Genomic DNA, 20,976 nt, shown 5'->3' with positions numbered 1-20,976 from the left:
GTTGTGAATATTCTAGCCTGCTGCTTATAACTTCATAACGGACATCATCCTTATGCAAATGGTATTCCTTCCACATTGTCCTTTTCTTACGAATCTCTTGCTTAATAAGATTACACATCCATTTGACTCCTACTCTATTTATTCTTCGAACTCTTTGAACACATTTTGATATTACATCATTTATGTATTGTTTAAATGCTTCCCATGCACTGTTGATATTCTTTCCATCCAGCAACCGATCCCATTTCACTGAACTCAGTTGGTCATAATTTCCTGCTTTGTAGTTCAGCATGTAACCTTTTCTGAATGGAATCAGGTGATATTCATCACCTGAACCTAAATAGAAATGATTATCTAAAACTTTTCCAGTTTTTGCTAGGTTATCTCACTCAATTCTCCTCTTAAACGTGTTAGTAATGCATTATTCAATAATTTCAGAGTATCATTTATTCAGTTCTTATCAGTAAAAAGTTATTTAACATAATCTTGGGGGAGAGATAAATTTAATAGATTGACATCCCAAACTTGGGAAAATTTTACATGCTTATTTCTGTTTAGGTTCAGTTGATGAATATACACTTCACATCTTTCTCTATGTTGTGTGTTTAGTAGATGTGGCATGACTTGGCAAGACCCGGTTTATCAAAATCATTGAACTTGATTTATTATTGGTGTTCTTCTGAACATATTTTAGCAGACTGACTTTTTTGTCCATAATTTGAGAGACCATATAGGCAAGAAATTTTGTAAACCTCTGGATAAGAAGGGGGAAGATGTTTATCTTTTGGAAGGTACATGAAATATGTATAGAAAAATCGCTACCATTCTAGTGTCATCACTAAAATAATAGATTACTATGAACTTCATCCTAGTTCTTACTCAGAGGAAATTTCCAGTGCCTTGATATATTTCCAGTATATCAGCAGTTTGTCTGTGTAGCTTGCCAGACTTCTACACTAGAAGAACCTTCAGGTCTCCTTCCATCCATTTCATAAATTGAATTCATTCTTACAACTTCCACAGAATAAATATCTCCTCTTTATTATCCAGTTGACAGAATTCCTTGTTCACGTCTCTGGGTATAGAGGTCAGTCTACTAAAATACATTAAGAACATCAATTCTAATAAATTAGGTTTTGCTAATCACACTGTATTTTCTAAACACTGAATTTATTGGAATAAGACTGAGGCGTTACACCAAACCCATTTTCTGTTAGTAAGATTGTTTAAAGAAAGCTGTGAAGGTCATATTCATCACCTAAACCTAAATAGAAATGATTATCGAAAACCTTTCCAGTTTTTGCTAAGTTATCTCACTCAATCCCCCCTTATAATAGTGTGTTAATAATGCATTATTCGATAATTTCAGAGTATCATTTACTTTGGTTCTAATGGTTACGGAGTTGTATTCCTGCATTTAACATTGTTTGATTTTTTTTTCTCTAAATGTATATAATGAAACAAAAACTGAAAGAAAAAAAACTTGTGAGATCTTTCTGAGCAATAAATACAAAATGTTATATTCAGGTAATGACAATCAAGGAAAAGAAGGAGTAGACATAGTATTCAACACTAAATGTGAGGGTAATCTTCTTGAATGGCAGGCAATTTCAAGTAGAGTGATGTGGACAAATATCAGAATGGGGAACTAGGCATCACACAGAAGGTTCTACTAAGGTAGAAGTGGAGGAATTTTTTGAGGCTTTAGAGAAAGCAACTGACACAATGAAAAATGAAAAGTTGGTCCTTGTTGGGGATCTAAATAGCAGAGTAAAAAATGATTGCATACATACAAAAATATTTTTGTAAAATTTGGAGAAAGGAGCAAAGCTAATAATAATAGCAAATACCTGTTGGATTTCTGCTCAGGACATGAATTGGTTATTACTTACACAATGTTCCAACATAATGTGCACAAATTAACATGGAGAGAAGAGACAAAGAAAAAGAACAGTCTCATTGACTATGTTATTGTTGATAGTGATGTTTTCTTCCTGGTGCAGGACAACTAAAGTGTACAGAGGATTTGAAATTGGAAGTGATCAGAATTTAGTCATCATCAAATTCCTGACATGTATCCTCAGGGGGTGTACAGGATATGATAGTACTACATGAAAAATTTTCATCATTACTAACTTCCTATCTATAATTTGCCTCCAAATCAGTCTGTTGCTTGTCAAGATTCCAACATTATGAAATCTTATATTTCTACTGTCTAAGGCACTTTGTACCGTATCAATCCACCTATATGTTGGTCTTCCTCTGGGTCATTTTCCTCTGGGCAGAGAACACTTGTTTTGCTAATCATTCCTTGCCCATTCTGTTTAAGTGACCATCCCATCTGAGATTAGCTCTGCTAATGCATTCCTGGATGCTGACAATGTCAAGTTCTTTCCTAACATCCTCGTTTTTAATATGATAATGCCATTGATGCCATCCGTTCACGCCTCTAATCTTTCTCAGGACTCTCATATCTGGGGTTTCTAGTCTATAGTCAAATGTTTTACTTCTGACCTAGCTGTCAAATCCATAAGTTAAAATTGGTTTGAACACTGTCTTTTTTACAGCTAACTTAGTGTTCTGACTAATTTCTCTCAATTATCCATATGAATTTATTCAGTTGACTTCCTACAATACCAGCTTTGTTGATTCCGTTGTCTATTTCCATATTTAATTTACCATCTTCACTAAAAATCATGCCTAAGTTGCTGAAAAGTTTTATTTGTTCCACAGGTTCTCCATTCAAAACACAGTTGACATTTTCAACGATTCTACCTATTTTCATTGTCTTTGTATTTTTATTGCTGACCTTCATACCATATCTATTACAACAGTTATTCAATTTATTCAGGGAATCTTGAACTTGTAGCAGATTTATTTAGAAGTATAACATCGTCCGCATAAAGCAAAGAGCTGACATTAACATCTCCAATTTTGATATCATGTTTAATACTACTTTCCTTCATAAAGTGATTCATATAGATAATGAATAACAGAGGGGATAATGTACATCTTTGTCTCACACCAGATTTAACATTAAACCATCTTCCTGTACTTCCTTCAATTCTTACTGCTGACTTGCAACTCAAATAAAGATTAAGTATTGCATTGATATAATGCCTCATTCACAGCATATAACTGTAGTGTATTGAATAGCTTCTCCCTTGGCACCTTGTCATATGCCTTTTCCAGATTGACAAAACTTAAATACAGATCATTGTTATATTCCCACACTTTCTCAACTATTTATCGTAAAGTGACGATCTGATCCTGACAGCCTCTATTTGGCCTGAATCCAGCTTGTTCTTCACCAAGCTTTTCTTCCACAATTCTTCTCAACCGTTTCTCAAGTATACTTGCATAAATCTTGCCCAGAACACTCAGTAGAGAAATACCTCTGTAATTCTCACATTCAGTTTTATTTCCCTTTTTTATATATGGGTACTATGAGAGCTCTACTCCAATCATCAGGAATTCGTCCCTCTGTCCAGGTATTCTGAACTATGCAGTGTAGCCACTATAAGACTTTTATACCCCCATACTTCAGCATTTCTGGTCCAATATCATCTACTCCTGCTACCTTACCACATTTCAAGCCTTTCATGGCTTTTTCTACTTCAAGTATGGACACGTTATTCCTGACTGTATGCCTGTTGAGTGTTTTTCACCACTATGCTATCGCTGCTTGTTTCATTTAGCAATTTTTCGAAGTAATTACTCCATACTTCAAGGATATCTTTTTCTCCCGTTTTCATGTCACCTTTATCATCTCTAACTCCTTTTACAGCACTCTTTCCTCCATTTCTAAGCTTCTTGAACAACCTGCAGAATATCTTACCACCTTCTTGATATTTATTTATATGTTCTTGCCAAAGTCCTCCCATAACTTTTGTTTAGCTAGTTTTACACAGTGTTTAGCTTTCTTACATTTGTCTCTGTATTCTCTAAGAGCACAAGCTGATTTATTTGCTAGGAACTTTTGATATGCTTTCTTTTCCTTCACTGCCTCTTTAACTTCCTCTGTCCACCATGGAGTTCTGATTTTTCTATCCTTGCAGACAACCTCACCAAATGCCTCTCTGGCTGAATCAATCAGAGTTTTTTTCAAGGTTTGCCACTGAATCTCCAAGGTTTGGTTCTTGTTCTCAAACTCTTTCATTTTGTCTTTAATAATCTTTGTGTATTTTAGTCTACAGTTCACATCTGAGAGCTGCTCAACTTTTATTCGCTTTAAACTTTCTTACATGTCATTCTCTTCAGTATGAAATTCAATTTTATCCTGCTCAAGGGAAATAGTGAACACTTCTAATTTCAAATCCTCTGTACACTCTGGTGTCCTGCACCAGTAAGAAAACATCACTATCAACAATAACATAGTGAATGAGACTTTTCTTATTCCTTTCCTCTTCTCTCGGTGAAATTTGTGCACATTTTTATGTTGGAACATGGTGTTAGTAATAACCAGTTCATGTCCTGAGCAGAAATCAAACAGGAATTTGCCATTATTATTAGCTTTGTTCTTTTCTCAAAATTTTCCTAAAATATTTTTGAATGTCTGACAATCACTTGCTACTCTGCTATTTAGATCCCCAACAAGGACCAACTTTTCCTTTTTCATTGTGTCAGTAGCTTTCTCTAGAGCCTCAAAAAATGCCTCCACTTCTACCTTAGTTGAACCTTCCGTGGGGCCATAGGCACGAATAAATCTGATTGTCCAGTTCCCCATTCTGATATTTGCCCACATCACTCTACTTGAGACTGCCTGCAATTCAAGAAGATTAGCCTCGTATTTAGTGTTGAATACTAAATACATTGATTTTCATTGCCTGAATATAACATTTTGTAATTATTGCTCAGAAAGATCTCACTAGTTTTTGTCTTTTTTGTTTCAGTCATCCCTATTATGTCGATCTGATACTTATCTTATTCCTCAGCTAGCTCCATTTCTTTGCCATTCAGGCTTCTTATGTTGATAGTATCAATCTTTAACTCTGGTGATGTTCAGTTGGGGTGTGATTTCAGATTCCTTCCAGTAGCTGACTTTTCGCTGTTTGCTCTGGTTTCTTGGCGAAAACAACAGGGGCATTATTTAACCGGGCAACGTCCCAGCTGACATGAAATTTTGTCATGTTGTACCATCATTTTTTATATTGGTTTAAGCCAATAAGGATGCAATTTTGTCAGCTAAATCCCAAATTGCCAGCCCATCCTTGTTCGTTCAGTTTCCAAGTAGATACCCAACAGACTGCACCACGAGAATGTGAGGATTGGACATTAGGTCAGAAGCGCTGGTCGGTTCTCCGCATTTCTTTAAAGGCTATGTGGAGGGTCTCCTCTCAGTTATAGAGCTTTGTCCCTTAAGCACCATTTAGTCTTGAGCAGGATAAAATTGAATTTCATACTGAAAAGAAGAACATGTAAGAAAGTTTTAAAGCGAATAAAAGTTGAGGATTTCTCAGATGTGAACTGCAGACTAAAATACACAAAGATTATTTGAAGAAAAAATGAACAGTTTGAAAACACGAACCAAACCTTGGAGATTCAGTGGCAAACCTTGAAAAAAACTCTGATTGATTCAGCCAGAGAGGCATTTGGTGAGGTTGTCTGCAAGGATAGAAAAATCAGAACTCCATGGTGGACACAGGAAGTTAAAGAGGCAGTGAAGGAAAAGAAGAAAGCATATGAAAAGTTCCTAGCAAATAAATCAGCTTGTGTGCTTAGAGAATACAGAGACAAATGTAAGAAAGCTAATCACTGTGTAAAACTAGCTAAACAAAAGTTATGGGAGGACTTTGGCAAGAACATATAAAATAAATATCAAAAAGGTGGTAAGATATTCTGCAGGTTGTTGAAGAAGCTCATAAATGGAGGAAAGAGTGCTGTAAAAGGAATTAGACAAGATAAAGGTGACATGAAAACAGGAGAAAAAGATATCCTTGAAGTATGGAGTAATTACTTCGAAAAATTGCTAAATGAAACAGTCTAAATGATTGTTACTGGTAAAAACACTGACAGGCATGCAATCAGGAATACATATCCACTTGAAGTAGAAAAAGCCATCAAATTGCTGAAATGTGGAAAGGCAGCTGCAGTAAATGATATTATTACTATTATTACCCAAGACCCCATGGAGTCAAAGACTCATCTGGGAGATCCTTTTATCATACACACATCTCTACACACTGTGCTTTAAACACACTCGAATTCTCCGCGGACACCACACTCTCAGCCAAGGCATTCCAATCATTCACAACTCTGCATGAAAAAAACCTGCTTCTCACTCCCCTACTCACACCATCTTTATAGTGTTTCCAGGGATGACCTCTGGTTCTCCCCTGATCTCCCACTATTTTCTGTAGAACCTCTGCAGCACTGATCCTATAACAACTCCTTACTAACATGTAGGTCTCTATCATATCTCCCCTCTTCCTCCTGTCCACCAGACTCTGCAAATTGCATCTTCTCAATCTTTCCTCATACTCAACATTCCAGAGATTAGAAACTACCTTAGTCAGTCACCTCTGGATCCTTTCCAACATCTCTTCGTCCTTCTGAAAACCAGGTGACCAAATCTGGGCACAATAGTCCATACGTAGCTTAATGAAAGCCCTATACAATTGAACAAGAATCTCCCTACTTCTACAAGTCAGTGTCCTCCACATCATTCCCAGAAGCCTTTGTGGTGTCTTTACACTTTCGGTTGTGTGTCTGCTAAATTTCAGATCCTTATCCACTATATAGGGAGTGTCAGGATCAGATTTTCACTTTATGACAAATAGTTGAGGAAGCATGGGAATATTACAAAGATCTGTATTTAAGTTTCATAGATCTGGATAAAGCATATGACAAGGTGCCAAGACAGAAGCTGTTCAGAAGTCTGCAGTTGTATGCTGTCAGTGGGCACTCTTTATTTGAATTGTAAGTCAGCAGTTAGGATTGAAGGAAGTACAGGAAGATGGTTTAATGTTAAATCTGTCAGACAAGGATGTACATTATCCCTCTGTTATTCATTATCTATATCAATTGCATTATGAAGGAAAGTGGTATTAAACCTGATATCAAAATTGGAGATGTTAATGTCAGCTCTTTTGCTTTATGTGGATGATGTTATACTTCTAAATAAATCCACTACAAGTCTGCAAGATTCCCTGAATAAATTGAATGACTGTTGTAATAGATATGTTATGAAGATCAGCAATAACAAGACAAAGACAATGAAAATAGGCAGAAGCATTGAAAATATCAACTGCATTGTGAATGGAGAACGTGTGGAACAAGTAAAACATTTCAGCTACTTAGGCATGATTTTTAGTGAAGATGGTAAGTTAAATATGGAAATAGACAACAGAATCAACAAAGCTGGTATGGTAGGAAGTCAATTGAATAAATTCATATGGAATAAGAGAGAAATTAGTCGGAACACTAAGTTAGCTGTAAAAAAGACAGTGTTCAAACCAATTTTAACTTATGGATCTGAGAGCTAGGTCAGAAGTAAAACACTTGACCAAAGACTAGAGACCACAGATATGAGAGTCCTGAGAAAGATTAGAGGCATGAACAGATGGCATGAATGGCAATATCATATTAAAAATGAGGATATTAGGAAAGAACTTGACATTGTTAGTATCCAGGAATGTGTTAGCAGAGCTAATCTCAGATGGTATGGTCACTTAAACAGAATGGGAGAGGAAAGATTAGCAAAAGAAGTGTTCACTGCTAGGTTGACAGGAAAAAGACCCAGAGGAAGACCAACATATAGTGGATTGATATGGTGAAAAGTCCCTTAGAAGATAGAAATATAAGATCTGACAATGTTAGAATCTTGACAGTTAACTGATTGATTTGGAGGTAAATTGTAAATAGGAAGTTAGTAATGATATAAATTTTTCATGTAGTACTGTTATATCCTGTATGCCCCTTCAGGGTACATGTCAGGAATTTGATGATGATGATGATCTGCTTTTATATAAGTCCTGTGCATCATTTGTATTGCACTAATTTTGCAATTTTAATTCTCTATCTTAATTACTTATTATTCAATGCGGCATTCATTATAAATAAGTGCTATGCATCATTTATTTATATTGTGGTAATTTTCCAAGCAGAGCACCTTAATTTTAGTAGCTAACAGCTGTTGTAATTGAACACCATTCAGAAATGAAAGTATTGTAATATATAAACCTGTATGCATATTTTATTATTTGTTACTCTTGACCAGTCATGTTGTTTTTTCTTTTCTCATTAGCAGCATAGGTCTTTACATTACTAGCCAGTACTAAGGTTTATTAGATCATTGTTTCCAGTATCTTGCAGCAGTTACTTATATTAATTATCATTCATAATTATTATATGGCTAAGTAATTAAGATGATTGGTGCTAAGTTTTCATTAAAGATATATGGAATAAGGTTTTTGATTTACCAGTTTTTATAATTTGATCTTTTAGTGTTATCTATATTAACTTGTTTATTATGTGAGTTTGCTTATTTAGAAAAATAGTACAGCAATCCCTTGATTAATGCGTTCTTTAAAATCGGCATATTAATTGAAAATGCACTATAAAATATAATAACCTATGGGAAAAAGCATAATTCGTTCCTCAGATTTCTTTTTTGACCCTTAATTTTTTTTTTATAAAAGAATTAGAGTATGTCTCAGGGCCTAGTTAAAAGAAAATCATGAAGCTGAAAGACAATAAAACATATTCAGAATATAAATTTATTATTCTACTTCTTAACAAAAAATTGAGCTAATGTAGTTTGGCAGGCATTCTGTTTCTTTCTTTCATACAACTGAAGGTAATTTGCGGCCACCTCCTTATTTGCAGCTTTGCCTGTGATTCAAACATTATGTAGGCTATTTCTCTTTTTGAAACGCTCATAATTCTTCTTTTCCATCATTGATAGCCTTTTCTTTCAAGGTTACCAAGAGACTTTATGCTTTTGATTTCATAAGGTCAGTGCTGATGTTATTAATGTTTATTAGCAGGATCAATTTTTGGTTACAATCTTCAATTCATGGAGAAAGAAGTCTCTCTAATTCAATCATTATAATAATTTGATTTTGAGTGATCTGCATGCATGATGAACTTGAAGCAGCCTTATCTTTCCTCTTTGTATTCAGCAGCTTTGCTTAAAATCTCTTATAGTTGATTCACTCATTTTGTAAATTAAAGATACCAAGAAATTATATACTTGGTTTAATCCTTTATCCAAGTGTAAGCAAACAAGTAAGTTTTGCACCAGTTGTCAAAAGGTGTGACACCTTTTGGCAACTTGTGTGAAAACCAATTGATGCCACTAACAGCCACCATAGAGACCAGTATGCAGGCACTGCATAGGAAATGTGCAAGACCCTTGTGGTCAAACATATGACTCACAAAACCTTACATATTCACTTCTCCAACATCCGTGGCCTAAACTCCAACCTTAATAGTGTTCACTACCACCTTCAGCCTACCAAATCCCACTTACTCTTTCAGGCAGAAACTCAAATCTCACCTCCCACCCCAGCACTATTTATCTCAATAGTGCTGGGGTGGGAGGTGAGATTTGAGTTTTATCTCAACCTTCCAAACTACTCACTCTTTAACAACTTTCATTCCAAGGGTGGTGTCTGTGCATACATCTGCTCTGACATACCTTGCCAGAGAGCACCCAACCTAGAATCCCAGCTTTGACCTTCTTTGGTTGAAAATATCCCTTCCCCCACTCAGTCAAATTCATTTGCTGTCTGTATTGCTCCCCCAACACAACCAACCACTCTAAGCTCTTCAATTTCCTCTCCTTAAACGTTGACTTTCTCCAATCCCGCTTTCCCAACAGCAAAATTATCCTCCTAGGTGATTTCACTGTCCACAACACTAGCTGGCTTTCCTCCTCCAGTTGTACGGATCTTGCAGGCAGAGATGCTGAAACATTTGCCATCACAAACAACTGTACACAACTTATTCAGATGCCAACCGGAATACCAGATAACCCAAACCACTCCCCAAATACCCTAGATCTCTTTCTCACCAATGATCCCCTCCAAATACACAGTGAAAATAGTGGGCCCCCTCGGCAATTTTGACCACAATCTAGTGCTCATCTCTTCCCCCCATGCAACAACACCTACACAGACGCTCCCATACAAGAGTTGTTTGGCGTTATAACAGTGCCAAGTGGGACAGCCTCCGCAACTTCTATGCCACATTCCCATGGTTGGACTATTGCTTGCAGCTTTCCAACCTAAATATATGCACCGAACTTATTAGCAAAGTAATCCTCACAGGCATGGAAACTTGCATTCCACACAGTACTCTGAATTGCCATTCCCTAATGAAACCCTCGTTCTCCAAAAGATGTGCCAAGGCTGTACAGATGAAACACCAGACATACCATAACTGGCTGAAATCAAGAACCTCATCCTCCTTTAGAGCTTATACTGAAGCCCCTGAAACAGATGCAAAAAAAAAACATGTTTCCAAAACAGAGTTTGAAAGAGCAAATTAGCAGCCTATCCAAACGGCAGCCAAGCCTTTTGGTCTCTCGCCAAAGCAATTGGCTATAACTTCTGCCCACACTATTCTTGCCCTTATGCTCTGTTGCATCATCATATTATTCTCATACCCAGATGGCTCTGTTGCATCATCACCCACAGAAAAAGCCAGTCTTCTGGCTTCACACTTTGCTTCCAATGCATGCATAACTGACGATGATAAATATCCCCCAACCATTCCAGACAGCCAACATACAATGCCCCATATATCCTTTTGCTAGGATGAGATCAGAAAAAAGTCTCCTAGCCCTGGTGGCATTCCTCCAATTGTCCTGAAAGTTTGCACACCAGAACTGACTCCTATCCTATGCTGCCTATATATACTCTCTTGCTCCACTGGAATCTATCCCATCAAGTCCTAGGTCTGACCTAGGACTTGATTGCTAGCTTTCTGTCTGGATGCACACTGTGTGTGATTGTGGATGGCTCCATATCCTCTCACCATTCAATTAATGCTGGGGTTCCACAAGGTTCTGTCCTCTCACCAACCCTCTTCCTGCTATATATCAACAACCTGTTTCAGTTAACTTCCAACCCAATTCACAGTTTTGTAGATGACAGCACACTACACTCCTCACTTGCATTTGATAAACCTTACCCTACACAACTCACCTCAACCTACATAACATCAACCACCACCACCCTCAATTCCAATCTCCAAGCCATCCTACAATGGGGTTCAGATAACCTTATCAATTTCAATGCTAATAAAATCCAGTTCTGTACTATTTCCCATGAAAAAAAAATAGTTATTTTTTTCCCAGTATCCTTTTTGACGATACTGAAATTTCCAGACTGTTTGAGATTTCTCTTCTTGGAATTACCCTCACATCAACCCTCTCCTGGCATAAACACATCATAACCATTGCATCCTCAGCTTCAAAAAAACTAGGATTTCTCTTTTGCTCAAGACATTACTTCACCCCTGAACAGCTGTTAACATTATACAAATCACAAATCTGCCCAGCTATTGAATACTGCTCCCACATATGGGGTGGGGCCCCCTAAATGCTCTCTCAAAATGCTTGACTCAATACAGAGGAGAGCAATTAGACTTATTAATGATCCATCTCTTACCAACTCTCTCTGCTGCACTTTCACACAGACATATGGTTTCTGCAGTATGTATATTCTACAAATATTTCCATGGAAACTGCTCATCTGAAATAACATCAGTAATTCTCCCACTCGTAACTAAGCTCATTGGAACATGTGCAGCTGCTGCTCAACCCCTTCACAGTACACCGAGAAATAAACAGAACAAGTTTCTTTTCATCCTTGCAACTGCTGCACTGTGGAACAGTCTTCCACCAAGGAATACAATTTACAGTCATTTAAATCAAATGTGAACAAGTTCTTCCTTTCCCATCCCACTACTCATACACGGTTCTAATGTATGATAGGTTGATCAACCAACCTCTTGGGTATGGGCACAACATAAAAAATAAAATAAAACTTGTTATTAAATTACTCTGCATTAGAGAAAGGTTGTTGGAAGCCTTTTCAAATTAAAGATACCAAGAAATTATATACTTTATTTAATCCTTTATCCAAGTGTAAGCAAACAAAGTTTGCTCCTGAAGTATTTTCAGGACTTGGGAAACTCATATAAGGAAGTTAAGACTTCACATCGCTTGCCTTAGTATCCCATAATGCAAAGCTCATCTCCTTGTGGACATGTATAATGCTATGCATTATGGGAAGGGTCACTACCCTGACTGGTTTCAACCTTTATTGAGGTCTCTTTAGTGGGAGCCAGACCCAGAGGTGATACTAAGGTTGATGTAATGTAGAAGTCATATTTTCATATACGAGTTGCCAAAAGGTGTCACACCTTATTATTAAATTACTCTAGATTAGAGAAAGTTGTTGGAAGTTTTTTTCACTTGGTTATACTAATCAAACTTTGTTTGTTTACACTTGGATAAAGGATTAAACCAAGTATATAATTTCTTGATATCTTTAATTTATAGTACAAAAAAGTGGAAAAACTTCCAACAACTTTCTCTAATCCAGAGTAATTTAATAATAAGGTGTGACCTTTTGGCAATTTGTATATGTAAATATGACTTCTGCATTACTTCAACCTTAGTATGTCATCTCCGGATCTGATTCCCACTGAAGTGACATCAGTAAAGGACAAAACTGGTCTGGGTACTGACCCTTCCCATAATGCATAGCATTGCACATGTCCACAAGGATATGTGCAATGTATATAGGCGCACTAATCAAATTTTAGAGGTGCATTAATTACATTTGGTTATAGGAAAAAAGTGATGCACTAATCGGAGATGCATTAAACAAGGGATTGCTGTATTTATTTATTTATTTACATTAGTATTAGAGAAATTGTTTTCCTTTCATTAAATTTTCTATTTAATCACTAATTTATGATTGTTAGTACCATTTCTGCAAACAGTAATGGGCTACTTGGAGATATTTGCAGAAATTCTCACTGCTTGCATTATTTTAAGTGGAACTTAAAGTTTTCTTGGGAATTCGTATAATTGTTCATATACCTTCTATGTTATTATCATATATATAAATTAATTTAAACTATAAATTTATGATTGAAACATTTATAGAAAATGTGTTTAGCATATAATTTATTATTTTTACCACTTTACGATTCAAGCACAGTGTTAATTTCATTTTCATTCCTCCATAAAAAGAAAAATATAACAATGAGAACACATCAGGGAGAGAGAGAACATATGCTAATTTTTGTGCATGATGGAAAAATTCAGTATTCTGCTGAATCCTTGCTTGCCATTTGTACTTTTTCTTTTAAGATTACTTTTTAAAGTTATATATAATGTAACTCAGAAGATGATGATATAATCGTCAAAATAATTTCTCTAAAATGTAAAAGTAATTCTATAGTCAGAAATTCCTTTTTACTACAGAATTACTCTTGTTGTTTTTCATACACAAGTCATATCATGGCCTGAATGATTCAACTGAAGCAAGGAAAATAGGGGAGGAAATTTTTTTTAATTGGGTGGTAGCTCTCAAGTATTATATAAGTGCAAAGTTTTCATTATCGTTTTATAAATTTTTTACTTTTATTTGTTGTTATTATTACAAATGTTCTTTCAAGGGGGTGGGGGAGGACAAGGACTCGAAGAATGACCTGTTTAGACACTCATATTTAAATACATATCTCTCCTTGGATATATTCCCAAAAATACACTCACAACATCTAATTCCACATTTGCTGAGAACTTGCTCCCTAATCATGTTCCTAGCCTGCTGCCAGGGAAAACAGCCTGAGTTATAAATCCACCAGCCATAAGCTATGGTATCTTGTTTGCATATTTCTATCATATCTCCTCTCCTCCATCTTCTCAAACTTTAAAGCCTATAATTCCTTGAATATCACCTCATATGCATAATTCCATAAGTCAGTTATCTTGATTATCCACCCATGATTCTTTTCATTGTCTCCTAATCTCTTCAAGACATGGGTGAATACACACAGTCCAGATATGGTATTAACAGAGTTTGTGAAACAGGGGAATAACTTCATTTTTCTTACAAGTTAATACTCAGTACTGTCTTCAATGGTAGATGCAAACTACCTTTGCATTCATCATAATCTCTAGTTTTATTGAAACATTCATAATAATATAATGCTCTGCTTGTGGTGCTGCAGAGTGCTATATTAAATAGGTACCTTATTGCTCTTCTAACTAAACATTATTTGATCCTCTCAGGTATCATTAATATACAAATTAAACAACAATAGTCCAAGTACAGAAACCTGTACAACCATGGTCAACCCCTTCCTCTTAGACTCAGCATCTCCATACCCTTTGAACTTGTATAACAACCTCTAAATGTGGAGTTCTGTCATTGCAAGATCTACGAATAAGAATTGTCTTACCTAACTAAAGCAAAAATAACATAATTGATGCTCTAAGCTAAGAAATTATTCCATCTTGCAGTAATAAAGTGATTTAATTTTGATTAAAATTTAATAATTTTTTTTCCAGATCCTTATCGTTTCCTTCATTAAGCTTTAACCCTTTGACCATTACAAACTTGCTGCACATGTTCATTGGTGTTGTTTATTTAGCATTACTAAAGAAACAACACCAATGAACACATTTCTTTAATTGAAACGGTAAGCATGTTTCTGTAATTCATTGGTATCGTTGCTAACACTCTGAGCACATTTCCATAAACCTTTTCATTTTGCAGTCACCATAACCACTCTAGGCACAGTTATGATTCAGTTTTCTTGCTTATACATAGAGGGTGATTGTTCACTATTAAAAAAAAAAAGATATTCATGTACTTTGCTAGAAACGAAAGGAAGAAGGACGCATGCGGTGTAAAAAAATGGCTTTGAAATCGGGTTTGCAGTAGCACAAAACATGCATTTTGCGCTTTTTACATAGTTTTCCCTACCTGGCATAACTATTATAACATAGGTTATTATAACTGGTAATTAATTTACGGAATTCACAACGCATATGAAGTATATTAATTAAAGATACTTTAATGAATCACTTCTATATTTCGGCAATGTCACATATTCATCTTTGGGAACATAAAGATATGGTATGTGCACTAAGGAACTAACAAAGCAAATGAGGAAGAAAGTAATAAACTAATTCTGTTCCTAAAGTCCTAATGGTGCCCTCTTGCGGGCTAATTTGGTAGTCTTGGCCGTTGGGCTGAAGTTCTCATAATGAAAGTCTCCCAAATTTGGGGCAGTTTCATGCACCCAAATTTGTTGAGGTTAGGAACGTTTTTTAGAGCTGCTGAAGATTCTTTGAACAATCTTTCGTATTTAAACTTGCTGCGATGGATTATTTTTGTTTTCTTCCAACGAATTTTATGGTGGGTATCTAAGGCATGGTCTGCCAACCCAGAGCGGCTGTACTGGTGAAACCGGATGTAGTCTTGGTGTTCTGAAATCCTGATATTTGTTGTTCTGCCTGTTTGGCCAAAGTAGGACAATTTGCAGCTGCAAGGGACCTGGTATACACCAGGTAGGTCTAGGGGAAGTGGTTGGTCTTTGGTAGAGCGGATAAGGGATGCCAACTTTTTATATGGTCTGTAACAGGAAGTAAGGTCATATTTTTTGAGGATATTAGTTATTTTTTCAGAGGTGCCCTGGATGTAGGGGATAGTGATAGACTTGGTGTAGTCTTTATTGTGGAGGGGGGAGGGGGGTTGTGGTTATTAGGTTTTAGTATTTTTTGGATTTTCTTGGGGTTTTAGCCATTGGCTAAGAAAGTGTTGAGGATGTGGTTTAGTTCAATAGTCAGGCCCTTGTCATCTGAGCAGATTAATTTTGCCCTGTTATGTAGTGTTTTTATCACCCCATATTGTTGTGAGGGGGGGTGGGATTGCTGGTGAATGTATCTGCCAGTGTGTGTGGGTTTTCTGTAAACAGAGAAAACCAAAGATCCATCAAGCTGGCGGGTGATTGAAGTGTCTAGGAAGGGGAGGGTGTTGTTTTCCTCTTTTTTTTTCAGAACACCAAGACTACATCCGGTTTCACCAGTACAGCCGCTCTGGGTTGGCAGACCATGCCTTAGATACCCACCATAAAATTCGTTGGAAGAAAACAAAAATAATCCATCGCAGCAAGTTTAAATACGAAAGATTGTTCAAAGAATCTTCAGCAGCTCTAAAAAACGTTCTAACCTCAACAAATTTGGGAGACTTTCATTATGAGAACTTCAGCCCAACGGCCAAGACTACCAAATTAGCCCGCAAGAGGGCACCATTAGGACTTTAGGAACAGAATTAGTTTATTACTTTCTTCCTCATTTGCTTTGTTAGTTCCTTAGTGCACATACCATATCTTTATGTTCCCGAAGATGGCAATGTGACATTGCCGAAATATAGAAGTGATTCATTAAAGTATCTTTAATTAATATACTTCATATGCGTTGTGAATTCCGTAAATTAATTACCAGTTATGTCTAACCAACGTATAAGTCTTACTACTAGAATCATGATCATCCACGGAGATGCAATCGCACGAAAGGCCCGTCAATACGGCAAATTGAGGTTGAAGATATCGAGGCAAATAAATCGTCTTATGTTCCTAAAACGCTGCCGGGATAACAAAGTGATCCCCAATTGTGTGAAATTGAAGCACCGTTTCACTTCCAGCAAGCTCTACGCATTTATAACCGCACTAGCTTCGCCCTGTTAAGAAAACAAATTACCGCGACGCGCGTTCTCCTTGCCGACGAAAACAAAACCTTGCGGGCATTAGAGGAAGAGCTTTCTAACACACTCGGCCTTGATCTATGATCTATTCTTCATGACATCTCATGCACATCGGCAAGAAAGGAATTCGAAAAAGTTCGTAATCGGCACGTGAAGAAATACGAAAACCTGACAAAGACTTCTACTTCTGTACCCCAGCCACCACTTAACACAGTAGTCAACCTCTCGTCGGCAGTTTTAAAGCCTGAAGCACTCACCGCACTTTCACGTGGTCACAATTTCGCCCTAGCTCCAAAAAGGATACCTGCTGAAGAAATCATGATCCAAATAGAGCGTGGAATCCGCAACCTGCCTAACCATATCGCTAACAATGTGAGACTGGATGTAGTCGGTGTTCTCACTAAAGCCAAACCTCCAAAATCCAACTTATCCAAAAACGAATATACAGCCCTACAAGAATTAAAAAACAACAAAAAAATAGTAATCACCAAAGCTGATAAGGGAAGCGCCACTGTGGTACTCAATCAAAAAGACTACAAAGGTAAGCTAAATTCTTTAATACGAGACCGTACTACTTACCTCCCCATTGAATATAATCCGACCAACTCTCAGATTAGAACTATCCACAGACTCCTTAAGAAGGTCACTTCTTGGCCTGTGGAAGTCACCAACAAACTTAAACCTTATAACTCTAGACCCCCCCCGATTATATGGACTCCCAAAAATACATAAACAAAATGTGCCATTGCGTCCCATAGTGGATGGCATTGATTCCCCCACATATAAATTAGCCAAACATTTAGCCAAAACGCTCACACACTACACTGGCAACACACCATCACACATAAAAAACTCAGCCCACTTTAAAGCCAGTATAGAAAACCTCACACTCCAACACACTGACATAATGGTCAGTTTTGACGTCTCCTCCCAATTCACTAATGTCCCACTCAAAGAAACCCTTGAGCTCATCCAAGCCAAGTTTCCTCCCGATATCTCAGCCCTATTTCAGTTCACAATGAACTCAGGCTATTTCGTTTGGCAAGGAAAATTCTACAAACAGATAGAGGGGACAGCCATGGGTTCACCACTTTCCCCACCCTTGGCCAATTTCTTTATGGAGACATTTGAAGAGAAAGCCTTAAACTCCGCCCCACAAAAACCCACTATTTGGCTTCGTTATGTGGATGATGTGTTTGCTATTTGGCCACATGGCTCAGACACACTCCACTCCTTCCTAACTCACTTAAACAACCAACGTCCCAGAATCCAGTTCACCTTAGAAAAAGAGGAAAACAACACCCTCCCCTTCCTAGACACTTCAATCACCCGCCAGCTTGATGGATCTTTGGTTTTCTCTGTTTACAGAAAACCCACCCACACTGGCAGATACATTCACCAGCAATCCCCCCCCCCCCTCACAACAATATGGGGTGATAAAAACACTATATAACAGGGCAAAATTAATCTGCTCAGATGACAAGGCCCTGACTATTGAACTAAACCACATCCTCAACACTTTCTTAGCCAATGGCTATAACCCCAAGAAAAGCCAAAAAATACTAAAACCTAATAACCAAAACCCCCCTCCACAATAAAGACTACACCAAGTCTATCACTATCCCCTACATCCAGGGCACCTCTGAAAAAAATAACTAATATCCTCAAAAAATATGACCTTACTTCCTGTTACAGACCATATAAAAAGTTGGCATCCCTTATCCGCTCTACCAAAGACCAACCACTTCCCCTAGACCTACCTGGTGTATACCAGGTCCCTTGCAGCTGCAAATTGTCCTACTTTGGCCAAACAGGCAGAACAACAAATATCAGGAATTCAGAACACCAAGACTACATCCGGTTTCACCAGTACAGCCGCTCTGGGTTGGCAGACCATGCCTTAGATACCCACCATAAAATTCGTTGGAAGAAAACAAAAATAATCCATCGCAGCAAGTTTAAATATGAAAGATTGTTCAAAGAATCTTCAGCAGCTCTAAAAAACGTTCCTAACCTCAACAAATTTGAGTGCATGAAACTGCCCCAAATTTGGGAGACTTTCATTATGAGAACTTCAGCCCAACGGCCAAGACTACCAAATTAGCCCGCAAGAGGGCACCATTAGGACTTTAGGAACAGAATTAGTTTATTACTTTCTTCCTCATTTGCTTTGTTAGTTCCTTAGTGCACATACCATATCTTTATGTTCCCGAAGATGGCAATGTGACATTGCCGAAATATAGAAGTGATTCATTAAAGTATCTTTAATTAATATACTTCATATGCGTTGTGAATTCCGTAAATTAATTACCAGTTATGTCTAACCAACGTATAAGTCTTACTACTAGAATAGGTTATTATAGTTATTATTGTATATATAAAAATCATTTATTAGTTATCTCTTTAGTAAATCATTGAAAGGTTTTGTATAAAAGTAGTAAATAAATAATTTTTTATACCTTGTTAATCAAGTAGTATTGAAATTCAAAAAAAAAAAAAACTTGGGATAAAGTACCTGAAACTGGAACCTAATGTTCAAAGGGTTATTAAAAGGATTTTATTGTTGAAAGGGTGATTTTCAAGTTTTGATTTGTATTTTAATTATAATCTTCCTCTGCTTGCTTCTCTGATCAATTCTGCCTGGATATATTTCTTTAGCATTTTCTATATATAAAAAATGAGAGAAATAAACAGGAAAATAGTTTAAAAATATGTAAAGGAGTTGTGTTGCATTTATTAAGTTAAAATCTCAGTAATGGTTTCAGTGATATTTTTTAATGATCTATAATCTGATGCTGTATCCCTTTGTCTTAAATTTATATATGGCTGTTTTTCAGGGTCTCATCCTCTTTGGCTGTTAGTAAAAATGTAGTGATGTCACCTCAAATGCAGACAGATCTGCTATTTGTAGTGTTAGTTTTCTCAAGTATTTGAATAATGTGAATGTGATATATTGCCAGAAACTGTCAGAATTGCATACTTTTTTTTAAGCCAAAAACAACAAACCAGTCAGAAGAAGACAATGCACTGTCATCATAGTTTTATTTGCTTCAGTCCCAAACAACATTCTTCATGGTTTTATTTATTCTCTTTTTTGAGTGTACTTGCATCATTTTTAGAGCATTCAACATTCTGTTATCCATTGCAGTAAACATGGCAACTCTTTGGTAAAAGCAGGAATGCAGATGACTACTTTCATTGTGCTGTATATCTCTCAACACTGTAACTGATTATTTGATGGAAATACTCATTTTCTGGCCATACTCTCAGAATCAAATATTTGGTTGTGAGATTATTTGTTTTTCCTTTCTTACATGAACATTTTTATATTAAATGCTGATATATTTTCTCTGTTCCAGCCAGTGATATTCTGTTCCAGTCATAGTGTACTCTCTAATCATCCATGTCTGGAATTGCCACAAAAATAAAAATTCTACTTGAACAGTACCTGCAAGAAAACATGATGAAACAACTTTACAGTAATGAATGATGACAATTTTTATTTCTCTTGTAATTTGTTTTCCTCAAGCTCAGAACATGACTCATAAAATTTTTCCATGTTGTCATCTCTGCAGTTTTATGCAGTTAGATGGTTGTTGTTTTATGGGTATACTTCTGCATCCCCAGTGTTCATTCCTAAAAATAAGTCCCCTCCCTCCAAAACAGTTCATGTGCAAATTTTGGATGAGCACTTGTTTTAAGTTGAATAATTTGAAATAATCTGTTCAGAGTGGCTTTTTAATATTTAGCATTTCAATATCAAGTATATATAATTATACATCATTTTTGTTTTCCTAGTTTTCTTAGAATTTTGCAATATTTACGAATAATATCATCTAAATATAAATCAGACATTAAAAACATGAAAAATATTATTTAACAATATTGTTGACCATATTTTTTACTCTTTTTACATTTTAACATATATTTTTTAATATGCATAGACCAAAAATATACTAGTTAAAGATAATGGAACCTGTGCCATAGCTGACTTTGGATTAGCTGTCACTCACACTCAAACAACAGGTGAAATGAACATTGGACAGAATTACAGAGTGGGCACTAAAAGGTACATGGCCCCTGAGTTGTTGGATGAAACATTAAATAATCTGGTATTTGAGTCATATCGTCGTGTAGATATTTATGCTCTGGGTCTTGTGCTTTGGGAGATCTGCTGTAGGTGTCTTAGTGGAGGTGAGTATAAAATTACATGTTTAAAAATACATATTATACAGTGTGTTCA

General features: G+C 36.4%; 1 protein-coding gene across 2 annotated transcripts in view; it reads left to right on the top strand.

Annotated features, from left to right (window-relative positions):
- The window catches only part of LOC150099077 (activin receptor type-1-like), a 201,119-nt gene that overhangs the window by 158,388 nt on the left and 21,755 nt on the right, over positions 1-20,976 (top strand). For both annotated transcript variants that reach the window (XM_090404904.1, XM_090404905.1), the window contains exon 7: positions 20,678-20,927. In XM_090404904.1, coding sequence (XP_090261030.1) covers positions 20,678-20,927 — 250 coding nt within the window. The remainder of the gene's footprint in view (positions 1-20,677; positions 20,928-20,976) is intronic.

Source organism: Typopeltis vanoorti, chromosome 15, assembly GCF_054136105.1.
Source record: "Typopeltis vanoorti isolate ZY-2024b chromosome 15, IOZ_Tvanoo_1.0, whole genome shotgun sequence".
In the NCBI taxonomy this organism is placed as follows: domain Eukaryota; kingdom Metazoa; phylum Arthropoda; class Arachnida; order Uropygi; family Thelyphonidae; genus Typopeltis; species Typopeltis vanoorti.
This window is presented reverse-complemented; position numbering and strand designations above follow the sequence as displayed.